At 39.8% G+C, this 21,523-nt stretch overlaps 1 protein-coding gene across 3 annotated transcripts in view; it reads right to left on the reverse strand.

Annotated features, from left to right (window-relative positions):
• trappc9 (trafficking protein particle complex subunit 9) overlaps positions 1–21,523 on the reverse strand; it is a 719,084-nt gene that overhangs the window by 315,920 nt on the left and 381,641 nt on the right. For all 3 annotated transcript variants that reach the window (XM_080194286.1, XM_080194288.1, XM_080194285.1), the window contains one exon: positions 5,212–5,302. In XM_080194286.1, the coding sequence (XP_080050412.1) occupies positions 5,212–5,302 (91 nt within the window). The remainder of the gene's footprint in view (positions 1–5,211; positions 5,303–21,523) is intronic.

Raw genomic sequence — 21,523 nt, forward strand, 5'->3', positions numbered from 1 at the left:
CTGAGCCTAATAGATAGATTTCTTCAAAGGTCAGTGTAGTACAAAAGTGACACAACATACCAAGTAATTTCTGAAGTTTTTATTCAAATCCATGATGTTAATGTTTTGCAATGGAACACAATAAATGGAGCAAAAAATAATAACAAAAACTTAAAAGAACCCAATGCCTATTAATATGTAGGCTGGACATCGATGTTCATAATGAAGGAAACTGTCTTAGTAACACCTAATAAATTATTGTTGCATGGAAACAGCTGCAAGAGAGGTTGAGCTCTGGTCGTTTAGTAAGGAGTAACATTTCACTAATATTTGATCTTGCAAAACTCATCTAATTTCCCAATAACATGTTTTCACATTTATCTTGTTTTTCTCAATCTTACTTCTGATTAATGTGATTCAGTCATTAATGTAGGGTAGTGTCATAAACAGTCTCCAAAATAATGTGTTTGGGAACTGCTGAATGATGCACTGTAGACAGATTTTTGTTACTTTGGGAATCTTAACTGAGCAAAAAAATCAGTGCATCAAGGAGAGTAACTAAAACAGATAATCAAATTGGTCATATCTCGAGTACATTTAGAAAATATGACTATATCCCAATAGTTGCTTATGTTTTATTGTATTTTTCTGCATTTAACCAATGAATATTGCAGTTGCTGCAAATAAATGTTTGGAAGGAGGAGCACGTGATATGTTTATTTAAAAAGGATTCAAATCATAACTTGTCAATTATAGTAGATTATTGAGTTTGACCTTGGAAAAATAACAGAAAATATCACTGCTCTTTTTCAAAGACTAAAATCACATTCCAGTGACTTCCATTTTCCATTGAAGATACCTACATTTTTGCATCACTGTACCTTCTACATTCAAAAACTATTGAAATGTAAAAAACCGTTTCAGAAAAATCATTAAAATTGATGCTAATTGCAATAATTTTAACTGGTTAAAGGTCTGAAAGAGGAGGAAAACCTAAGACAAAGTGTAAAACAAAGTCTGTTGGAATCCCTGACTGTAAGCTAAAGTCAGAGAAGAGCAAGGAATAAGTTATTTTTACCCACAGAATGCACTGCAAAGCCTCACCAGGAACAATTGCCTTGAAGACGGATCAATGGAGCAATGAAAATTGCATTTAAACTTTTAAATATCCTGGCATATTTAAGATTCATTTATGCGCAAACCTCCTATTGCAGGAATCAGGCCAGTCCAAAAATTAACAAATACATTATTGTGGCTTTAAAAACACATTTGTCACATCCAAAATCACAAAATCATCACAACATACGAATGCACAGTTTCTCAGAACAACTGAACTTAGTAGCCATTAGCATATTACTGTAGCAGTAGAGATTATTGCGGTAAAACCAAAAGTAAATCATTCCGAATTGTTCAGATAATTCGGCTAGTTAAAATGAAAAATGCTGTAATTGGTAGTTTGATACTTAAATGGGTAAAAGTAAGACAGTCCAATTCTCTACCCAAGGTTTACAATGAAACATCTACCTGCATGGCATAATTAATTCAACACAATTGAATTTATGCATTGCTCTTCTAATTGCAAGCTTTGACAAGTCCTAGGTGTATATTTTTCTTACCAAAATATAAATATACTTTAGCAATAATGTTTACATTCTTGTTTTTTTTAAACACATGGTAAGTATACAGCAATCTTGTTTCAGTTGATCTTTTGTTCATTGATGCTGTTAACTATGTAAAGCAATGAGTGTTATCTATTTGGAACAAATGATAATATGAGTAATATAGAAATTTCAATACAATCTGGCAGCACAATTATTTTAGGTACATAGCAGGATGTTGGATGATACAGTTGATATTCAGATTAATCATGGGATGTCATCCTTAATTTTGAAATATTAAGAGAGGCAACCTATGGTTAGTATTGTTCTAATCCAGATAGTTAGTGAAAAATAAAAGCACAATACTATGGATGCTGGAGATCTGAAACAAAAATAGGAAAAACCCAGCTGGTCTGGCAGCATCACTGGAGATGGAAACATAGCTAACACTGAGTTCAATATGACTTCTTTAGAACTCAAAGAATAATAGAACCACGCATTTATAAGTTCTTTTTTTTAAAACAATGGCATGCATTACAAACATAGACCCCAAACCCTACAGTTATGATTTCAGTCTGCTCCTCTATTTAGGAGAACATAGTTAATGCCCACCACCTGAATAAAATTAAACATCTAATTAATAAATAATTGACAGCCATTTATCAACTCAAAGATGATACCCTTATGCACCTCTAGTCGAACAGCTGTAATGCATCTTTTTAAATAGAATTTTCACTCAGACCAGTTTCTTCAATTTCACGCGATGTCCAAGTATGCACTTTTTACAACAGCACAACATATCCAAAGCTATATAATCACTGTAATGCAACATGAACATTTACATTTACTAAAAATGTAAAGAAAAAAGTGTGTTCTGCCTGACAGCCGGTCACAGATTCATCGAATTGCTGTGGCAGAGGAGGCCATTCAGCCCATTGTGTCTGACTGGCTCTCCAATTAACATTAATACAGCACCATTTCCCTGCCTTTTCCCCATAACCCTGCACATTGTTTCTATTCAAATAGTAATCTAAGGACTATCTCGATTACAGAAGTAAGGCCTTTGGCAAATTATGTTATAGTTATATAAAATGATTGTTATGCCACATTTGGAATACTGTGTCCAATTCTGGTCGCCATACTATCAGAAGGACTGTAATGGCTTTGGAGGGAGTACAGGGAAGATTTACCAGGATCTTGCCTGGTATGGAGGGTATTAGCTATAAGAAAAGATTGAATAAACTGGGATTGTTCTCCCTGGAAAGACAGAGGCTGACAGGCAACCTGATAGAAGTTTATAAAATTATGAGGGGTATAGATAAGGTCAACAGTTGGAAGCTTTTTCCTAGGGTAGATATGGCAATTACAAAGGGGCACAAGTTCAAGTAAGGGGGAAAAGGTTCAGTGGCGGTGTGCAGAGGAAGTTTTTTTTACACAGAGTGTGATAGGGGCCTGGAGAGTAGTGCCAAGTGAGGTGGTTGAGTGCAGTTTTGGGCGCCGTACTTACGCAAGGATATTTTGGCCTTGGAGGGAGTGCAGAGGAGGTTTACTAGGCTGATGCCGGAGTTGAGGGGGTTGAGCTATGAGGAGAGGCTGATTAAATTGGGCTTGTACTCGTTAGAGTTTAGAAGAATGAGGGGAGATCTCATTGAGACGTATAAGATGATGAATGGGATGGATAGGATAGAAGTGGAGAGACTCTTCCCGCTCAGAAAGGATAGTAGGAGTAGGGAGCACAGCCTCAAGATAAAGGGGGGGCGGTTCAGAACAGAGTTGAGGAGGAACTTCTTCACTCAAAGGGTGGTGAATCTCTGGAATTCTCTGCCCGTTGAAGTGGTGGAGGCTACCTCGCTAAATATTTTTAAAACGCGGGTTGATGGGTTTTTGATAAGAGAGGGGATTAAGAGTTATGGGGAGAGGGCGGGAAAGTGGAACTGAGCCACGACAGATCAGCCATGATCTTATTGAATGGCGGGGCAGGCTCGAAGAGCTGGATGGCCTACTCCTGCTCCTATTTCTTATGTTCTTATGTTCTTATGAGACAGATACCTCAGTAACCTTTGCTGGTTAGGCATATGAACAGGTGGGGTATAGAGAGATACAGGTGGTTGATCTAGGTAGGACAATGTAATTGGCACAGGCCTGGTGGGTCAAAGGGCTTGTTCCAGTGCTGTATTGTTCTTTGTACTTTGTCTCCCAATTCTTCATCCTAAGATGTTTTCTTGGCAGTCAATTTTTTGTCAGTGGTGGTTAGCGCTTGCTTTCTACTCACAGGGGCAGTGCAAGGAGACACTACCTATCACTTATCTTTGCCAAAAAGGGAACCAAACACACGCTGTGGAGTTATTCTGAACCATGCACGCTAGCCATCTAGCCAACTTAGCTAATCAGTCTTCTTACTAAAAGTAAGTAATTAATAAAGCTTAAAACTATCGCCAGAGTGATTTAGTTAATCTATGTGAATCTTTTACTCTTCCAAAAAATTAAGTTGTCCTTTTAGTAACATCTTTAATATACCTTTCATTTATTAAACAGACAATTTTGAACTGTTAAAAGTATCACCAACTGTTTTAAAACGTCTATATTTAACAACACTGTATCTATACTTACCATATCATCAGAAAGCATAAACCCAGCAGATTTACTCTAACTAATGGGTAGACCTTTCTGGCAGCTTTCTTGTAATCACTCTACTTGAATTTTCTGTCTCTCAAAACCCTTAGACGTTTTCCTTCATCATATGACATAAATGCATCAATTCCATTTCAAAAAGATTCACACAAGATTCATCAGTTAAGAGTCTTTGCAGCTTTGCACTGTAAGACTTAATAAAGATCGCATATTCTTTTATCAAGAAATCTAATTTCATTCTCACTAATCCCAGAATAAATCTTACACGTCAACATGAACTGCCTAATATTTATCCACATTAAACGTAATTTATTAATCAGTAGCCAAAATGCCACTTCAAAACATTAACAACTTTGAACAATAATTGAAGTTGATCAAAATCAATTTTGAGTGTGTTCAGCAATAGCGGCTATTTTTAATTGTAACAAATTTTCCAGTTTATCTTAAATTTAATTTTTTAGATCTAAAAACTGAATAAATTTGTAACATGCAAGACTATGAATGATAGAGAGAGATTAATTCCAACACAACTGATGTCACTTTGGTGAAGCAGGATTTTGTTCTTATCACATTCACTTAATCTGAAGCCCGCTTGTCTCTCAAGTTTGAGAAAAATCTAAAAATATCTTGATTTACCTGCAGTATTGTAAGCAAAAATGGTCTCATGCTAGAGGAAAATCTGTGTTCACATTTCTTTATCCAAAAAAAACAGGAAACGACTAGGTACAGGCATAATCTAATCACTCACAGTCTGCTACAGCCATTTCATTATTAGAAGTGCAAGACCAGAAATACCAAATGTAGATGTTTGATATCAACAAAATATTCATATTCATATTCCAACAAATAACTTCAGAGTTGCAAACATCTCCAGCTCAGATTAAAATGTAAAACAAATAAAACAAGTAATATCAGGTTTTCCTCACAATAAAATCTGTAGATTCCTCAAACTAGTGGATTCACTACTAGTTTGAGTGTCTCAAACTAACATTTTCGTACTCACCCCACTGCAGAGGAGCTAGCTGTAAATGTTCCTGCACCAGTTGATTGAGAACTCCTTCCACACTTGCTTCGCCTTCTCGATTAAGAGATGGGTACAAATAGTTAAGGAGATCAACCTGTTGAAACCCATTAGCTTTAGAAATAAAATGTTAAATGTTTTGAAGTTTTCTGTTATAGCATTTGCAGGCTGTGGATGTAATCTGATGATGCAGCGGTGGTGCAGTGCTGATTTTTGCGCAATTCTTATTTCATTAAGAAATCTTAAAATTTTGTGACTCAAGCAAATAAAATCCATTAATTACAAAATACTTTTCCTGTTTAGGTCTGCAACTGGTCCAGTACCATGTAGAAGTATGAATAAAATGCACATCATCACAATAGGATCTGGCTTTGCACCTATGGGCCAGAATTTTCTGTCCAATCACAACATACCGCTGCTGCAAGCAACAGAGAATTTGGCGCTCAGCTAAATCTCCATTCACTGCAGTTGGACCAAAAAATTCCACCCATGATTTCTGTGAAGTAAATTTCTAACTGAAACATGTCACAAGGGAAAATATATTTGTCACAGTATGGGACAATGAAAGGAAATGTCATGGATTATCACACACATCTTGGCTAGAATTTTCCGGTCTTGTTCACTGGCAGGATCTTCCGGTCCCACCAACAGCAAATGCCTGGTGTGGGTTTGCCTGTGGCAAGTAGGAAACTTCACTGAAAGCAGTGAACAAAGAACAAAGAAAATTACAGCACAGGAACAGGCCCTTCGGCCCTCCACTGACCATGATGCCCGACTGAAATAAAACCTCCTACTCTTGCAGGGACCATATCCCTCTATTCCCATTCTACTCATGTATTTGTCGATTAAAAGTCACAAAGTGAGATCAGAAAATCCCACTGCCAGCGAATGGCGGGCCATATCCATCATCCCAAAACATGCTGTGGCGGATGTGGAAAACCCCACCCCTCATATCAGTTGTAAAGTTCCAATGGAAAAGGAGTAGGGTGAGGGAGACTAGGTTAGTCACCTTCTTGTTTCCTTGTACATAAAGGACAGAAGAAAAAACTGAATATTGGAAGTGGTAAGCTTTAAATGTTCCAAACAACTTTATTCCAAAATATATTAAGTTGATTTTATTTAACCACGGCCCATAACACAAAAATGTCATTGCGCCTTCAAAGTAAATATCATAAATTAGTGTGGATTTATTATTTCTGTTGCATATTTGCTTATGTGAAGCTGATTAAAAGGAAGATTTTTGCTGAGAGTTTAAGTTCAGCATTGCAAACCACTGGGCTGGATTTTCAATTTGTCAGTGGGAATCGGAAGTCAAGATATATTCAAAGTTACAAACTTATCCCCCTGCCAAGGGCAAGAAACCATTGGTCTGGTTTTCACAAGAGCAGTCCCTTAATTGATTTGGAAATGGGATCGGTAGCTAAGTAGCAATTGCAGGAGTGGGAGGCAGGACCACTCAGATGCAGGTCCAATTTAATCACCACAACAGCCATTGTTGTGGCTACTGCTTTATCTTCAGTCTTGAACATTACAGAAAATCTGAGAATCAGATGCCTGGAACCCAAGACAGGGCAGCCTCTCATTTCACTGATGCGCATCTTGTGGTCTTTGAAATCACAAAGAAGAGAAAGGTCCTTTTTCAGAAGATGGTAAGAGAGGCCAAACCACAGACTCTGCAGGCCTGGATGGAGATAGCTGATAAATAGCAAAATAAGTGTGACATGCAGAAACTGAATCCAGTCTCAAAAGAGGATTAATGACCTGATACGCACTGGCTAGATAAGTAAAACCCCAAAACTCCAGGCTAGGTCTCTGAGTATTCACCCTCCAGAAGACAGCTAAGGAGCCTAATGAGGGCTACATGCTTTTCCTGAACATGGGAGGAATGTGTCCAGGGTCCTTACTGCTGAGGATTTGCCAACATTAAAACATGCAGCTAAAAATGAATAGGAACAGCTGACATTGCTATGGATGCCAGCGGTGCCTTAAGATGCTCTCCTTTGTCCTCACCCATGAGAGGGCCCAAATAAGAGGGAAGGTTGCACACCTTCATGTTATCCCTGCCATGGAGGAGAGGACCAGGAAAATTGCCAGAGAAGCAATCACGAGAAAGTTGGACAGCCACAGTGAAGATAGTGATTAGAGGACAGTATGGTCACCAAGGGGTTGCAGTCCTTCATATCAAAGACTGAATCGCATGAAGTAGTCTGGTACAGATCAAAAGTAAACTCTCAATGAGCTTTTTAACAATCATAGTTGGCACTGTTAATGGATTGGGTAGGATCTCAGGGCCACCCACTCCTAACCCTAAACTGATGAACAGCAATGGGAACAGCACTGGAAACCTGCAAGCCAGCTAGTGCTGTTATTTTCATCCTCCACTTGCCTCTGTATCTTCCCTGACCCCTGCAGATCCTGAAAATTTAGCCAATGTCTCTCATCCAAAACACAAGTAACTTATTGCTCTGTGGTTTTATTCTACTGGTAGAATAGCGATCTTGAATACATTACATTTTCACTGTTGGCAACTTGTGGTAAAGTAGTATTTCTGGATAATATAAAAATTAAGTTAGTCATGCAACCTGTTCTAAACCTGCAATTTTTATTGATTCAAAATACTATCATAGAATTTACAGCATGGAAACAGGTCCTTAGGCCCAACTTGTTCACGTCACCCAGTTTTTACCACTAAGCTAGTCCCAATTGCCTACGTTTGGCCCATATCCCTCTATACCCACCATACCCATGTAACTGTAAATGCTTTTTAAAAGACAAAATTGTACTACCTCTACTACTGTTTCTGACAGTTCATTCCAGACACTCAATACCTTCGGAATGAAAAAATTGCCCCTTTGAACCCTTTTGTACCTCCTCCCACTCACCTTAAACCTACACCCTCTAGTTTTAGACTCCCCTACCTTTGGGAAAAGACGTTGACCTGATTGACGCCCCTCAATATTTTATCGACTGCTATAAGATCATTCCCAAGCCTCCTACACTCCAGGGAGTAAAAGTCTCAGTCTATTCAGCCTCACCATATAACTCAAGCCATCAATTCCCCATAGCATCCTAGTAAATTATTTCTGAACTCTTTTTATAATAGGGTAACCAGAACTATACACAGTATTCCAAGTGCAGCCTTACTAATGCCTTGTACAACTTCTCAACCCCTGTATTCAATGTTCTCACCAATGAAACCAAGCATGCCAAATGCCCTCTTCACCACCTGTTCATGTGTGATTCCATTTTCAAGGAGCTTTGAACCTGTACTTCGAGATGTTGTATAACTCTCCCCCAACGCCCTACCATTAACTGAGTAGGTCCTGCCCCAATTCATCACCTCACATTTATCTAAATTAAACCCATTTGCCATTCATCAGTCCCAACATCCCGCAACAATCCTAGATAACGATTATCACTGTCCATTTCACTACCACCAATCTTGGTGTCACCTGCAAACTTACTAACCATGCCTCCTAAATTCTCATTCAAATCATTAATATAAATTACAAATAATATTGAATCCCTGAGGCACACCACTGGTCACAGGCCTCCAGTTTGAAAGACAATCCTGTACAACCACCCTCTGTCATCAAGCCAATTTCATAACTAATTGTCTAGCTCACCCTGGATCTTGAGATTTAACCTTATGCAACAACTTACCGTACCTTGCCAAATTCTACGCAGACAATGTCGACTGCACTGCCCTCATCTACCTTCCTGGTTACCCCTTCAAAAACTCATCCAATTCTTAAGTCATGATTTTCTACTCACAAAGCCATGTTGACTGTCCAAAATCAGTCCTTGCCTCTCTAAATGCCTGTAGATCCTGTTTTTCAAAATACCTTCCAACAACTTACCCACCACAGAAGTTAGGCTCACTGGTCTATAGTTCCCAGGTTTTTCCCTGCAGCCCTTCTTAAACAAAGGCACAACATTTGCTATCCTCCAGTCTTCAGGTACCTCGCCTGTAACTGTTCAATGATTCAAATATCTTTATTAGGGGACCTGCAATTTCTTCCCTAGCCTCCCACAATGTCCTGGGATATATTTTATCAGATCCAGGGGATTTATCTACCTTGATACACTTTAAGACTTCCAGCACCACCTTTTCTGTAATATGTCACTCCTCAAGGCATTACTATTTATTTGCCTAAATTCCATAACATCCATGCTTTTCTCAACAGTAAATACTGATGAGAAATGTTCATTTAGAATCTCACCCATCCCTCATGGATCTTCACATAGATGACCTTGTTGATCCCTATGAGGTTCTACTCTCTCCCTAGTTACTCTTTTGCCCTTCTAAACAAACCCCAAACCTCTGTATACTGAGTCATAACATATTTGAACCACTACTGATGAGAATAGCTTTGTTGAAAGCATTTCTTTACTAACAAATACTTTAGCAAATTTTCTACCACAATGCAAGAATGTCATATTAGAACTAATTGTTACTAAACTCATATTTGTACACTTAACTAAAGTAATTTCTTTGTAATCAGAATGCTGCAATGATGATTTAATTGGGTTTACCTATTAGCAACCATCAGAAGATGATATTAAACTATGCATAAATGAGGTAATTTCACATGAACAGTTAATTGCCTTAGAACAGCAACTCAATTTAGATTACTGGGTGTTTGATAGATCATGACTAGAAACATCATACTTATCTCTGGATTTGAGCAGTTAAGTGTGCACCATCAATAACTTAAATGTGACACTGTGGACTCTAGAAGCAGAACATTTGTTTATAGCTAATGATGCTTTAGGGAATTTTCCATACATTTACTTGTCATCCAGAAAGCAGTCATGTTAACTACAGGTATCTGAAAGCAGGTCTTTCTTGTACAGTAACAGTTGCATACTGTCAAAGGCTGAAAGGCTTTTTTTTGCATTTTGATAATATAATTGCTCATTAATGAGGCACTAGATACTATTTTTGTACTTACCTGTTGTTAAATAACAGTTAATAATTAACGGTTTTTGTTGACTACCACTTAATTTGTTCTCATTATGCCACAAAGTACTAGATTTTTCACTACTCAGTTTCAAGTCCAACAAGGGCGTTACAGATTTTTCACAAATGTAGTCTTAACAGTCAGTTAAGACCTTACCCAAAAGCCCTTCATTTAAGTATGCTACAATAAAATATATCTACAAAGCGATTCAATGACTAACCTAAAAATTATTCTGACAGATACGTCATACAGACAAATGAGAGAACAAACTCAATGACTACAGAAGACCTTACATTCCTACATCATGAATTGAAATATATTGATTCTTATTTGTTCTATTTAAATTTCATTGTAGACTTTAACACAATGTTATGAAAATAATTTTCAATGCTATGCCATTTGGTAGACTCACATTACATGTACTTGTATATTTGTCTCAGGATACTGAACAATAAGGCTGAAAAAGCTTAGGTATCTCCATGAACATAATTTCATAGATGCTGACTTCACAACAGGGGCAGGATACTGTCTATTGTTTGGGAACTTGCAATAATTGACAATTGGATTCTCAACACAAGGCATAGACATGGATGGAAACAGATAAGAAACTCGTTGAAGAGTAGGAGACAAATATATGGCTCATTAGTTCTGCTGCAATGAAACTGTGACCACTGTTTCTATTTTTTATGAATGACCTGAATTTACAAGCAGTCAAATTTGAAAAAGATACTAAGCCAGATGGGGTGGTGGAATTGGAAGAGACAGCTCAGAAATTACAGGATGAGTTGGACAAGTCACTAAGTGGGAAGAACAATGGCTGACTAATTCTAACGCAGATTAAAATGATGTACTACAAGAAAGGAAGCAAAAGTAGATGACCGGGTTACACAGTGAAAGGTGTGGAAAAAGCTGAAGATCATGCAAATAGAAACTTACAAGTCAACAGAATACTGAACTACATGCAAACAAAAAGCAGAATACAAGTCAACGGGGATAGTAATCAAATTATACAGCACTCTGGTTAGACCACAATTAAATATGGAATCCATTTGTGTCATTGGGAAACATGAGATGTTCAAGGGTTGGAAGGTATGAAGGGAACAGCTTCAAGGCTAATCCTAGTTTCAGACATTACAAAGAGAAAAAAGGGAGAAATTTGAAATGTGCCAATGTAATTAAACTATAGAGTATCTTAGAGGTATTTAAGAGTTTTAAGATTTAGAAACGATTAATTGAGAATATTATTTTCAGTTAAACTAAGGAAATTGAACTTGGAGACAGGCTCAAACTAGCGAAACGTACAATTACTAATTGTAATGTAATTAGGACTGATACCAGGAAGTTCTTCAAACAAAGAGCGACCAACATATGGAATATACGTCCAGATGTATTATGGAGGTAAAACCATTAAATAATTTAAGAAACACTTTTAATCTATAACAGAGATGTGGAGTGGGATGGTGGGAGACTTGTTCGCGGTGGCGGTGCTGGACGAATTAACTAAAATAGGAAAATGCCTTGCTCACCTATAATTATCCTAAGATCTTGTGAATACATGTTTTAACATTTGGTGACACTCTAATGCACTCTGCAACTCAATTACACTTTCTAGAATGGTCTTGCCAAGAAAGCATTCAGACCATTTGTGTACAAATAGTCAATTCATTGTTCATTTCCCAAGGTATAAGACACAAAGAAATGGAACTTCCAAATGTAATGAAGGCTAAGCTTCGTATGGGGAAAAGCTGCTTGGTCAGTTACAATCTGCAGTTAACATCAACTTCCATGTGATGGTAATCTGCATGCTGATTAACCATTTTGAATTGACCAATTGAGGCACATGTTTAAATTTACATGCAGAGTAATTTGTGGACACTTAGGAAACTCAACCTTGAGACCCTAGAAACGAAAGGACAGACTCTCATTCCAGCAGGTACTGAATACTTTCTAGAGGTTCTTAACTCCGCTTTGGCAGCTGTTTGTATTTTTTTTTAATCAAACTTGCCATTCACACTCGTCAGTGTCAAAAGGTAATAATTTTCAGGATGCAAAGCTGTTTTGACACTCAAATGCAAATTAGGTAGCTTTCCTTCAAAAAATTATTTTAGGATACAGTATATGAGTAAAAATATTTGCATATTTCACACAGCATCATTCATTCATTATTAACTTTTCAAAGACCAATACAACAACTTCCAAATATAATCAAGTTGCAATGTTGATAGCAAAATACTATGGAAGCTTGCTGATCTGAAATAAAAACAGGAAATGCAAGAAATAATCAACAAGTCAAGATATTTCTGTAGACAAACAGTTAACAATTCAGGGGACTGGGGATTCAGATCGCTATTTATAAGTTATCAGTCTGATCAGGGATCATAACACTATCTTCAACAAAAGAGAATTTAACCATCCCCTCTTGACATTCAGTAGCATTATCATCACTGAATCACCCACTATCAACATCCTGAGGAGTTATCATTAGCCAGAAATTGAATTGGACTAGCCACATAAATACTATGGCTACAAGAACTGGTCGAAAGCTGGGAATTCTGTGGCAAGTGACTCACCTCCTTTCAACCATATACAAGATGCAAGAGGGAGGGAATACTCTCTACTTGCCGGGATGAGTGCAACTCCACCAACACCAAGAACTTGGGACAAAGCAGCCTGCTTGATCAACATCCCATCCACCTTTTCCATCAGTGGCAGCAGTGTGTGTCACTGACAAGATGGGCTGCAACAACACATCAAGCCTCCTTTTACAGCACTTTTTACATAAAAACATAGAAAATAGAAGCATTTGGCCCTTGCCTGCCTCTGCCATTAGTTATGATCATGGCTGATCATCTAACGCAATAGTCTAAACACACCTTCCCCCAGTATCCTTTGATCCTTTTCATCCCAAGAGCTAACTCCTCCTTGAAAATCTGCAATATTTTGGCCTCAACTACTTTCTGCAGTAGAAGGTTTCCACAGAATTACCACTGAGTGAAGAAATTTCTCATCTCAATCCTAAAAGGTTTACCCTACATCCTTAGACGTTGGCCCCTGGTTCTGGACACCCTCATCATGGGAAACATTCTTCCTACCCTGTCTAATAGTGTTAGAATTTTATAGGTCTATGAAACCCCTCCTCATTCTTCTGAGCTCCACAAACATAAGAACATAAAAACTAGGAACAGGAGTAGGCCATCTGGCTCCTTCAGCCTGCTCCACCATTCAATAAGATGATGGCTGATCTTTTTGTGGACTCAGCTCCACTTACCTGCCCACTCACCATAACTCTTAATTCCTCTACTGTTCAAACATTTATCTATCCTTGCCTTAAAAACATTCAATGAGGTAGCCTCAACTGCTTCACTGGGCAGGGAATTCCACACATTCACACATTTGAAGAAGTTCTTCCTCAACTTAGTCCTAAATCTGCTTCCCCTTATTTTGAGGCCATGCCCCCTAGTTTTAGGTTCATCCACCAGTGCAAACAACTTCCCTGCTTCTATCTTATCTATTCCCTTCATAATATTATATGTTTCTATAAGATCTCCCCTCATTCTTCTGAATTCCAATGAGTATAGCCCCAGTCTACTCAGTCTCTCCTCATAAGCCAACCCTCAGCACTCCGGAATCAACCTAATGAATCTCCTCTGCACCCCTTCCAGTGCCGGTATATCCTATCCTTTCTCAAGGAAGGAGACCAAAACTGGACACACCTGACAAAACAGACCAAATCTGCCAGATCCTCACCCACTCACTTAGACTATCTATATCCTTTTGCAGAATTTCAGGGTTCTCTGCACACTTTGCTCTTCCACCCTCTTATGTGATCTGCATTTGGTCCCCAACCCCAAATCATCTATGTAAATCGTAAACAATTACAGTCCCAACACTGATACCTGAGACACACTACTAGTCACAGATCACCAACCAGAAAAACATCCATTTACCCCCACTCTTTGCTTTCTGTTAGTTAACTAATGCTCTATCCATGCTAATACATTACCCGTAACACTGCGCACCTTTATTTTATGTAGCAGTCTTTGGTGCGGCACCTTGTCAAATGCTTTCTGGAAATCCTATACACTACATCCACAGGTTCCCCAGTGTCCACTGCACATGTAATGTTCTCAAAGAATTCCACCAAATAAACCAAACATGAACCTCCCTTCATGAACCCATGCTGCATCTTACCAGTGGGATAATTTATATCTAGATGTCTCGTTATTTCTTCCTTGATGATAGATTCAAGCATTTTCCCTACTACAGAAGTTAAGCTAACTGACCTATAGTTAGCTGCCTTTTGTCTACCTTCTTTTTTAAACAGTGGCGTCACGTTTGTTGTTTTCCAATCAGCAGGAACCACCCCAGAGTCCAGCAAATTTTGGTAAATTACCACTATTGCACTTGCTATTTCTCCCGCCATCTCTTTTAGTACCCTGGGATGCATTCCATCAGGACCAGGAGACTTGTCTACCTTTAGCCCTATTAACATAATCCTAACGACTCAATCTCTCTTTATATGCCAGTCCCACCATCCCAGGAATCAATCTGATAAACCTTCACTGCACTCCCTCTATAGCAACAACATACTTCCTCAGATAAGGAGATAAAACTGCACATAACATCCCAGATGTGGCCTCACTAAAGCCCCATATAATTGCAGCAAGACATGTCTGTTTTTGTACTCGAATCCTCTCACTATGAAGATCAATGTAATATTTGCCTTCTTTGCTGCCTGCATCATTACTTTCAGCAACTAGTATACAAGAACACCCAGCTTTCGTTGCAAATTTCCCTCTCTTAATTTATAGCCATTCAGATAATAACCTGCCTTCCTGTGTTTGCTACGAAGTGGATAACCTCATATTGACCCACATTATATTGCATATGTCATGCATTTGCCCACTCATTTAGCTTGCCCAAATCACACTGAACCATCATTACATCCTCCTCACAGCTCACCCTCCCACCCAGCTAGGTGTCATTTTAAAATGTCAAGATATTACATTTAGTTCCCTCCTCTAAAACAATAATATAAATTGTGAACAGCTGGGGTCCCTTACTAGTCACTGCCTGCCATTCGGAAAAAGACCAACTTATTCCTATTCTTTGTTTCCTGCCAGCCGATTTTCTAGCCATCTCAATGAAACACCTCCAATTCCATGCATTTTAATTTTACATGCTAATCTCTTAATGTGGAACCCTGTCAAAACCTTTTGAAAATCCAAATAAACCATAACTACTGGCTCCTCCTCATTAACTATTAGTTACATCCTCAAAGAATTCCAGTAGATTTGCCAAGCGTGATTTCCTTTTTATACATCCATGCTGATTCTTTCCAACTCTACCACTGATTTGCAAGTGCTCCATTATAAAATATTTGATAATGGATTCTTGAAGCTCCCCCACCACCAATGTCAGGTTGACTGGTCTATAATTTGCAGTTTTCTCTCATTCTCCCATTTTAGGTAGTGAGGTTACATTAGACACCCTCCAATCTGTAGGAACTGTTTCAGTGTACATAGAATCTTGGAAGATGACCACCGACGCATCCTTTATTTCTAGGGCCACTTCCCAAAGTACTCTGGGATGTAGATCATTAGGCCCTGGGGATATATCTGCCTTCAATCCTATCAATTTCTCCGCAGACTGATTTTCCTTCAGCTCCCCCCCTGCACAAAACTGTTCCCTAACATTTCTGGTACGTTATTTGTGCCCTCCTTTGTGAAGACAGAACCAATGTAGTTCAAAGAACCCTACATTGCCGAAAGAGGCCCTTCGGCCCATCGAGTCCGCACCAAACACAATCCCACCCAGGCCCTACCCCCACATCCCTACATATTACACCCACTAATCCCTCTAACCTATGCATCCCTGGACACTAAGGGGCAATTTCTTAGCACGGCCAATCAACCTAGCCCGCACATCTTTGGACTGTGGGAGGAAACCGAAGCATCCGGAGGAAACCCTCGCAGACACGAGGAGAATGTGCAAACTCCACACAGAGTGACCCGAGCCGGGAATTGAACCCAGGACCCTGGAGCTGTGAAGCAGCAGTGCTAACCACTGTGCTACCATGCCGCCCATCAGTTAGTTGGTCAACAATTTCTTTGTTCCCATTATAAATTCCCCTGTTGCTGACTGTAAGGTACTTGCATTTGCCTTCACCAATTTTTTTCTCATCAAATACCTATAGTAATTTTTACAGTCAATTTTTATGTTTCCTGCTTGCTTCCTCTCATACTGTACTTTCCCTTTCTTATTCAACCCCTTGGTCCTCTTTTGATGAATTCTAAACTGCTCCCAATCCACAGGTTTTTTTCCGGCCAATTTGCATGCCTTTTCCTTGAAATGAATACTATTTCTAAACTCCGTTGTAAACCATTGTTTGGCCACCATTCCGGCGTTCCTTTTGCACCATTTAGGAATAAAAATTACTGCAGTTCACCCATGTACTCTTTGAATGTTTGCCATTGCCTAACCATCATTTTCATTTCAAAAAAACGTTCCCTAATCCATCATCACCAACTCATGTCTCAGGCCAATGCAGTTTCCACCAAATTGTTGGGATTCACCACTCTGACCTCCCTAGAACTATCAAATCCTACAGTGCAGGAGGCAGCCATTCGGCCCATCAAGTCTACACTGATGACAATCCCATCCAGGCCCTATCCCCATAACCCCATGCATTTATCCTAGCATGTCCCCCTGACACTAAGGGGCAATTTAGCATGGCCAATTCACCTAACCCACACATCTTTGCACTGTGGGAGGAAACCAGAACACCTGGAGGAAACCCAAGCAGACATGGGGAGAATGTGGAAACGCCACACAGTGACCCAAGCTGGGAATCGAACCTGGATCCCTGGTGCTGTGAGGCAGCAGAGCTAACCATTGTGCCATCCTCATTTCACTTATTAAGATTCAGGACCATTGTATTAGAATCAACTACGTCACTCTTCACCTTGATGAAAAATTCTACCATTTTATAGTAACTCATCCTCAAAGGGCTCTCATAACTAGATTGCCAATTTTTCCTTTCTCAGTACACATTAACAAGTCTGGGAGGGCCTTTTCTCTAATTGGTTGCTCAACGTATTGGTCCAGAAAACCATCCTATACATGCTCCAGGAACTTCTCCACTCTGGTATTGTGACCAATTTTATTTGCCCAAACTATATGCAGATTAAAGTCACCCATAATTACAGATGCTCCTTTATCGCATGCATCTCTAATATCCTATTGAATGCCATTCCCAATATTACCACTACAGTTTGGTGGTCTATATACAACTTCTGGACATTCGTTTCCCATACATAATATCTCCTGAATCCTGACTATATTATACTCATTTTCATCAACTTGCATGATTAATTCATCCACTTTATTGCAAACGTTCCACAAGTTAAGGTACAAAGCCTTGAGACTTGTCTTCTTAACATTACTCCTCCCATTCCCACTATTTTTCATCCCTCTGCCACTTCAGTTTAAATACTCCCCATCGAATCTAGCAAATACTCCCCCAAGACATCAAGGCCAAGTCCTGTTCTTGTCCAGGTGTAACCCTTCCAGTTGTATTGGTTCCAGCTCCTCCAAAACCAGGCCCAATGCCCCAAAAATCTGAAAACCTCCTATATACACTCCAGGATGTATTCTCAAGGCATTAATGTCCTAATTTGACCAGATGGAGTGGAATGTATACTCCACCCCATCTCTTCAAGCACTTATTCATCTGATATATCCAAAAGCTCTATCAACTAGAAAGGCAAGGTTAGCATATGCAGGGAAAGACAACCTGTCCTGACTTTGAACAATATTGTCATTCCTTCATTGCTGCTGGATCAAAATCCTGGAACTCACTTCCTAACAGCACTGTAGGCTTTCCACCCGATGGATTGTGGTGGTTTAAGATTACAACTCACCACCACCTTTCCACCAGTAATTTAGGGATGGGCAACAAATGTTCTCCTTGCCAGTGACACTCACATCCCATTAAGAAGTAAAAACACTCCAATGTGCCATGTTACATATAAAGGTCATTGATGGATACAACAAAATGATTAGTGCATTGTGAAGCTAATGTTGAATTATGGCACTGGGACATTTGAACCTGTGTGCTGAGGGTGGGTAGATGAATCAACTGCTAGCCCACTCCACGAGTCAGAGGGAAGCTGCTTTTGCATAACTAACCAGCGTCCAAATGAAGGATCTAGCTCAGAATCCCGCTATCCTGCTCAGTAGGTCAAGCGCTGTCAGAGCCTATTGCTGCTACAATTAATGTCAAAATGGGAGAATTCCACTCAATATGTGCAATGGAGGATTGCTGAGGCATCTTCCCAAAGGAGTGCTATGCTCCTTTGGTGCTTGTATCTCATTCATGCTTGTATCTCATTCATGCTTGTATCTCATTCATGCTTGTATCTCATTCATGCTTGTATCTCATTCATGCTTGTATCTCTGCCACTCCACCAATAATTCAGTTGTTCCCAGTTAGCCAGCCAACTGAGACTGCTGCTGTCCATGCTGTGATTGTGCTGTCAGCAACCAGGCCTTCTGGCTTGGAACTGCTCAAGGTCTTCCTGTAAGGCCATCTGCAGTCTTCTCCACTTAAAGTTCTATCAGCCACTGCAGGAGCACTTCATAGGAACACAAGGCCAGGCAACAATTCATGGTAGGCAGGCACAAAAGTGAGGAGTTTTATTTTGCATTCTTCACAGCATAATTTAGTTTATAATTTAGGGTTGGAATGTGTATTTGGAATTGTATTTTTTTGCATTATGGTCCAGAGGATGATGAAATGGTCAGTCTTAGTAAAGTTGCGAAATGTGAGGCTGATGGCAAATAGGTAATCGGGGCTGAGGTTACCAGCAAAACACTTATTTGAGTTCTTCACAAGCAGCCTGGTCAGAAAGTGGCTATTTTTTAACTTCTTATCCTGTACTCTACCTCACACTCCTCAGTAACTCGCCTAATTCATTGTAGCAGAAGCTATTACTTTATGTTGGGAAAACATGCAGCACGCAACCACAGATTTGACACCCACTCAGCCAAGTGCTACAAAAGTCCTCTAGAATGGTCCAAGTCCTAAACTGTTGCTTCAGCAAACCAATGGTCTATTTTATCATATTTCATGTGAAGCATGGCTCTTATTATGCTCACTTTTGAACACGAGTCACAAGGCATGGATGACATGTTAATTGAAATGTAGCTTGCACTACAGTCTGGTAGAAAAATAAACTTGTGATTGCTACCAGGATACTAGGCAGTGGCATGCAGGATGCACTGACTATGATCATGTACCATTTTATATTTTTTTTTACAATTCGTTCATAGGATAGAGGAGAGCCGGTGGATGTGGTCTTTCTTGATTTTCAGAAGGCGTTTGACAAGGTACCTCACAAGAGGTTATTGCAGAAGGTCAGGGGGCATGGAGTTGGGGGTAGGGTGTTAGCGTGGATAGAGGATTGGCTGTCAAATAGGAGGCAGAGAGTGGGGGTTAATGGGTGCTATTCGGATTGACGGTTGGTGACTAGTGGAGTGCCCCAGGGGTCGGTGCTGGGGCCTCAGCTATTTACCATTTATATAGATGATCTGGAGGAGGGAACCGAGTGTATGGTGTCGAAATTTGCTGATGACACCAAGATTGGTGGAACAGCAAATTGTGCGGAGGGTGTGGAGAGTCTGCAGAAAGATCTAGATAGGCTGGGCGAATGGGCCAGGAACTGGCAAATGGAATTTAATGTTGGCAAGTGCGAGGTGGTCCACTTTGGTAGGAATAATGGTAGGAAAGACTATTACTTACATGGCGAAAAACTGCAGCAGGCGACGGTGCAGAGGGACCTCAGGGTCCTTGTGCATGAGTCGCAAAAACCCAGCCTGCAGGTGCAGCAGGTGGTCAGGAAGGCTAATGGGATGCTGGCCTTCATAGCGAGGGGAATTGAATATAAAAGTAGGGACGTCTTGCTGCAGCTGTATACGGCACTGGTGAGGCCGCAGCTGGAGTACTGTGTGCAGTTTTGGTCGCCGCACTTACGCAAGGATATTTTGGCCTTGGAGGGAGTGCAGAGGAGGTTTATTAGACTGATACTGGAGTTGAGGGGGCTGAGCTGTGAGGAGAGGCTGAATAAACTAGGCTTGTACTCATTAGAGTTTAGAAGAATGAGGGGAGATCTCATTGAGACATATAAGATGATGAATGGGATGGATAGGATAGAGGTGGAGAAACTCTTCCCGCTCAGAAAGGACAGTAGGACTAGGGGGCACAGCCTCAAGATAAAGGGGATTTCATTGTCATCATTAGACTTTTAATTACAGATTATTATTGAATTCAAATTTCACCAAATGCAATGGTGAGATTCAAACCTAGGTCCCCAAAGCAAGTATGGGTTTCTGGGTTACTAAACCAGTGACAATACCATAATGCCACTACCACCTTGCGGCTGTGTAGCCCCTTTCAGTTTCAGTACATGGTAAAGTTGGCATGAAGTGTTGCAAAGCAATTCACTTGCGGGTAATGTCACCCTGAACATGTGGAATTCTTGCAAACCTTTAAACTTGCTCAGCCTGCTTCAGTCTAGCGAGAGGGAATCAAACAAGGTTGTCACTCCATGAACAGAGTCTCCGTGACATCCTTTAAGCATGTGCAATGCAGGCATGAGCCTGGAAGGCGGTACATGCAAAAGTAGCCAGTTATATTCACAGCCATTGGCAATATGGTCCATGGACTGTTCTGTGCCTGAAATTCTGAAGCTAGCAACAGGAAATTGATAACACAGCTGCATATATTTTAATTAATTCGCCCACAGGCTGTGGCAGGGCCAGCATTTATTGCCAACCCTTATTGCCCTTGAGAAGATGGTAGTGAATGAATGAATGAATACAGCTAAGTGGCTTCCTCGACTATTTCAGTAGGCAGTACGAATTAACCACATTGCTGTGAGTCAGGAGTTAAAAATGGGCCAGCCAGTTAAGAACCAGCTGATTTTCATTCCTAAAGGAAATTAGTAAACCAGATGGTTTTTAAAGACAATCTAGTAGGTCCATGGTCACCACTAATACTATTTCAGATTTATTTAATTAATTGAATTTCAATTTCCCAGCTCCCACAGTGGGATTTGAATTCATGTTTCAGATCACTAGCTCAGACATCTGGATTACAAGTTCAGTAAAAAAAAATACATACACACAAACAGCTCATTACAAATACAGGAAAGAAATACAGATGGAATAGAGTGAGGAAGTTCTAATGACATTGCAACGTAGTTTACAAAAAGCTACGAACAGCCGGTGGTGACAACCAAAGAATAAATGGCCATGACTTGCTCAAAGGA

This window comes from Carcharhinus amblyrhynchos, chromosome 8, assembly GCF_965287045.1.
Source record: "Carcharhinus amblyrhynchos chromosome 8, sCarAmb.v2.hapA, whole genome shotgun sequence".
NCBI lineage: Eukaryota > Metazoa > Chordata > Chondrichthyes > Carcharhiniformes > Carcharhinidae > Carcharhinus > Carcharhinus amblyrhynchos.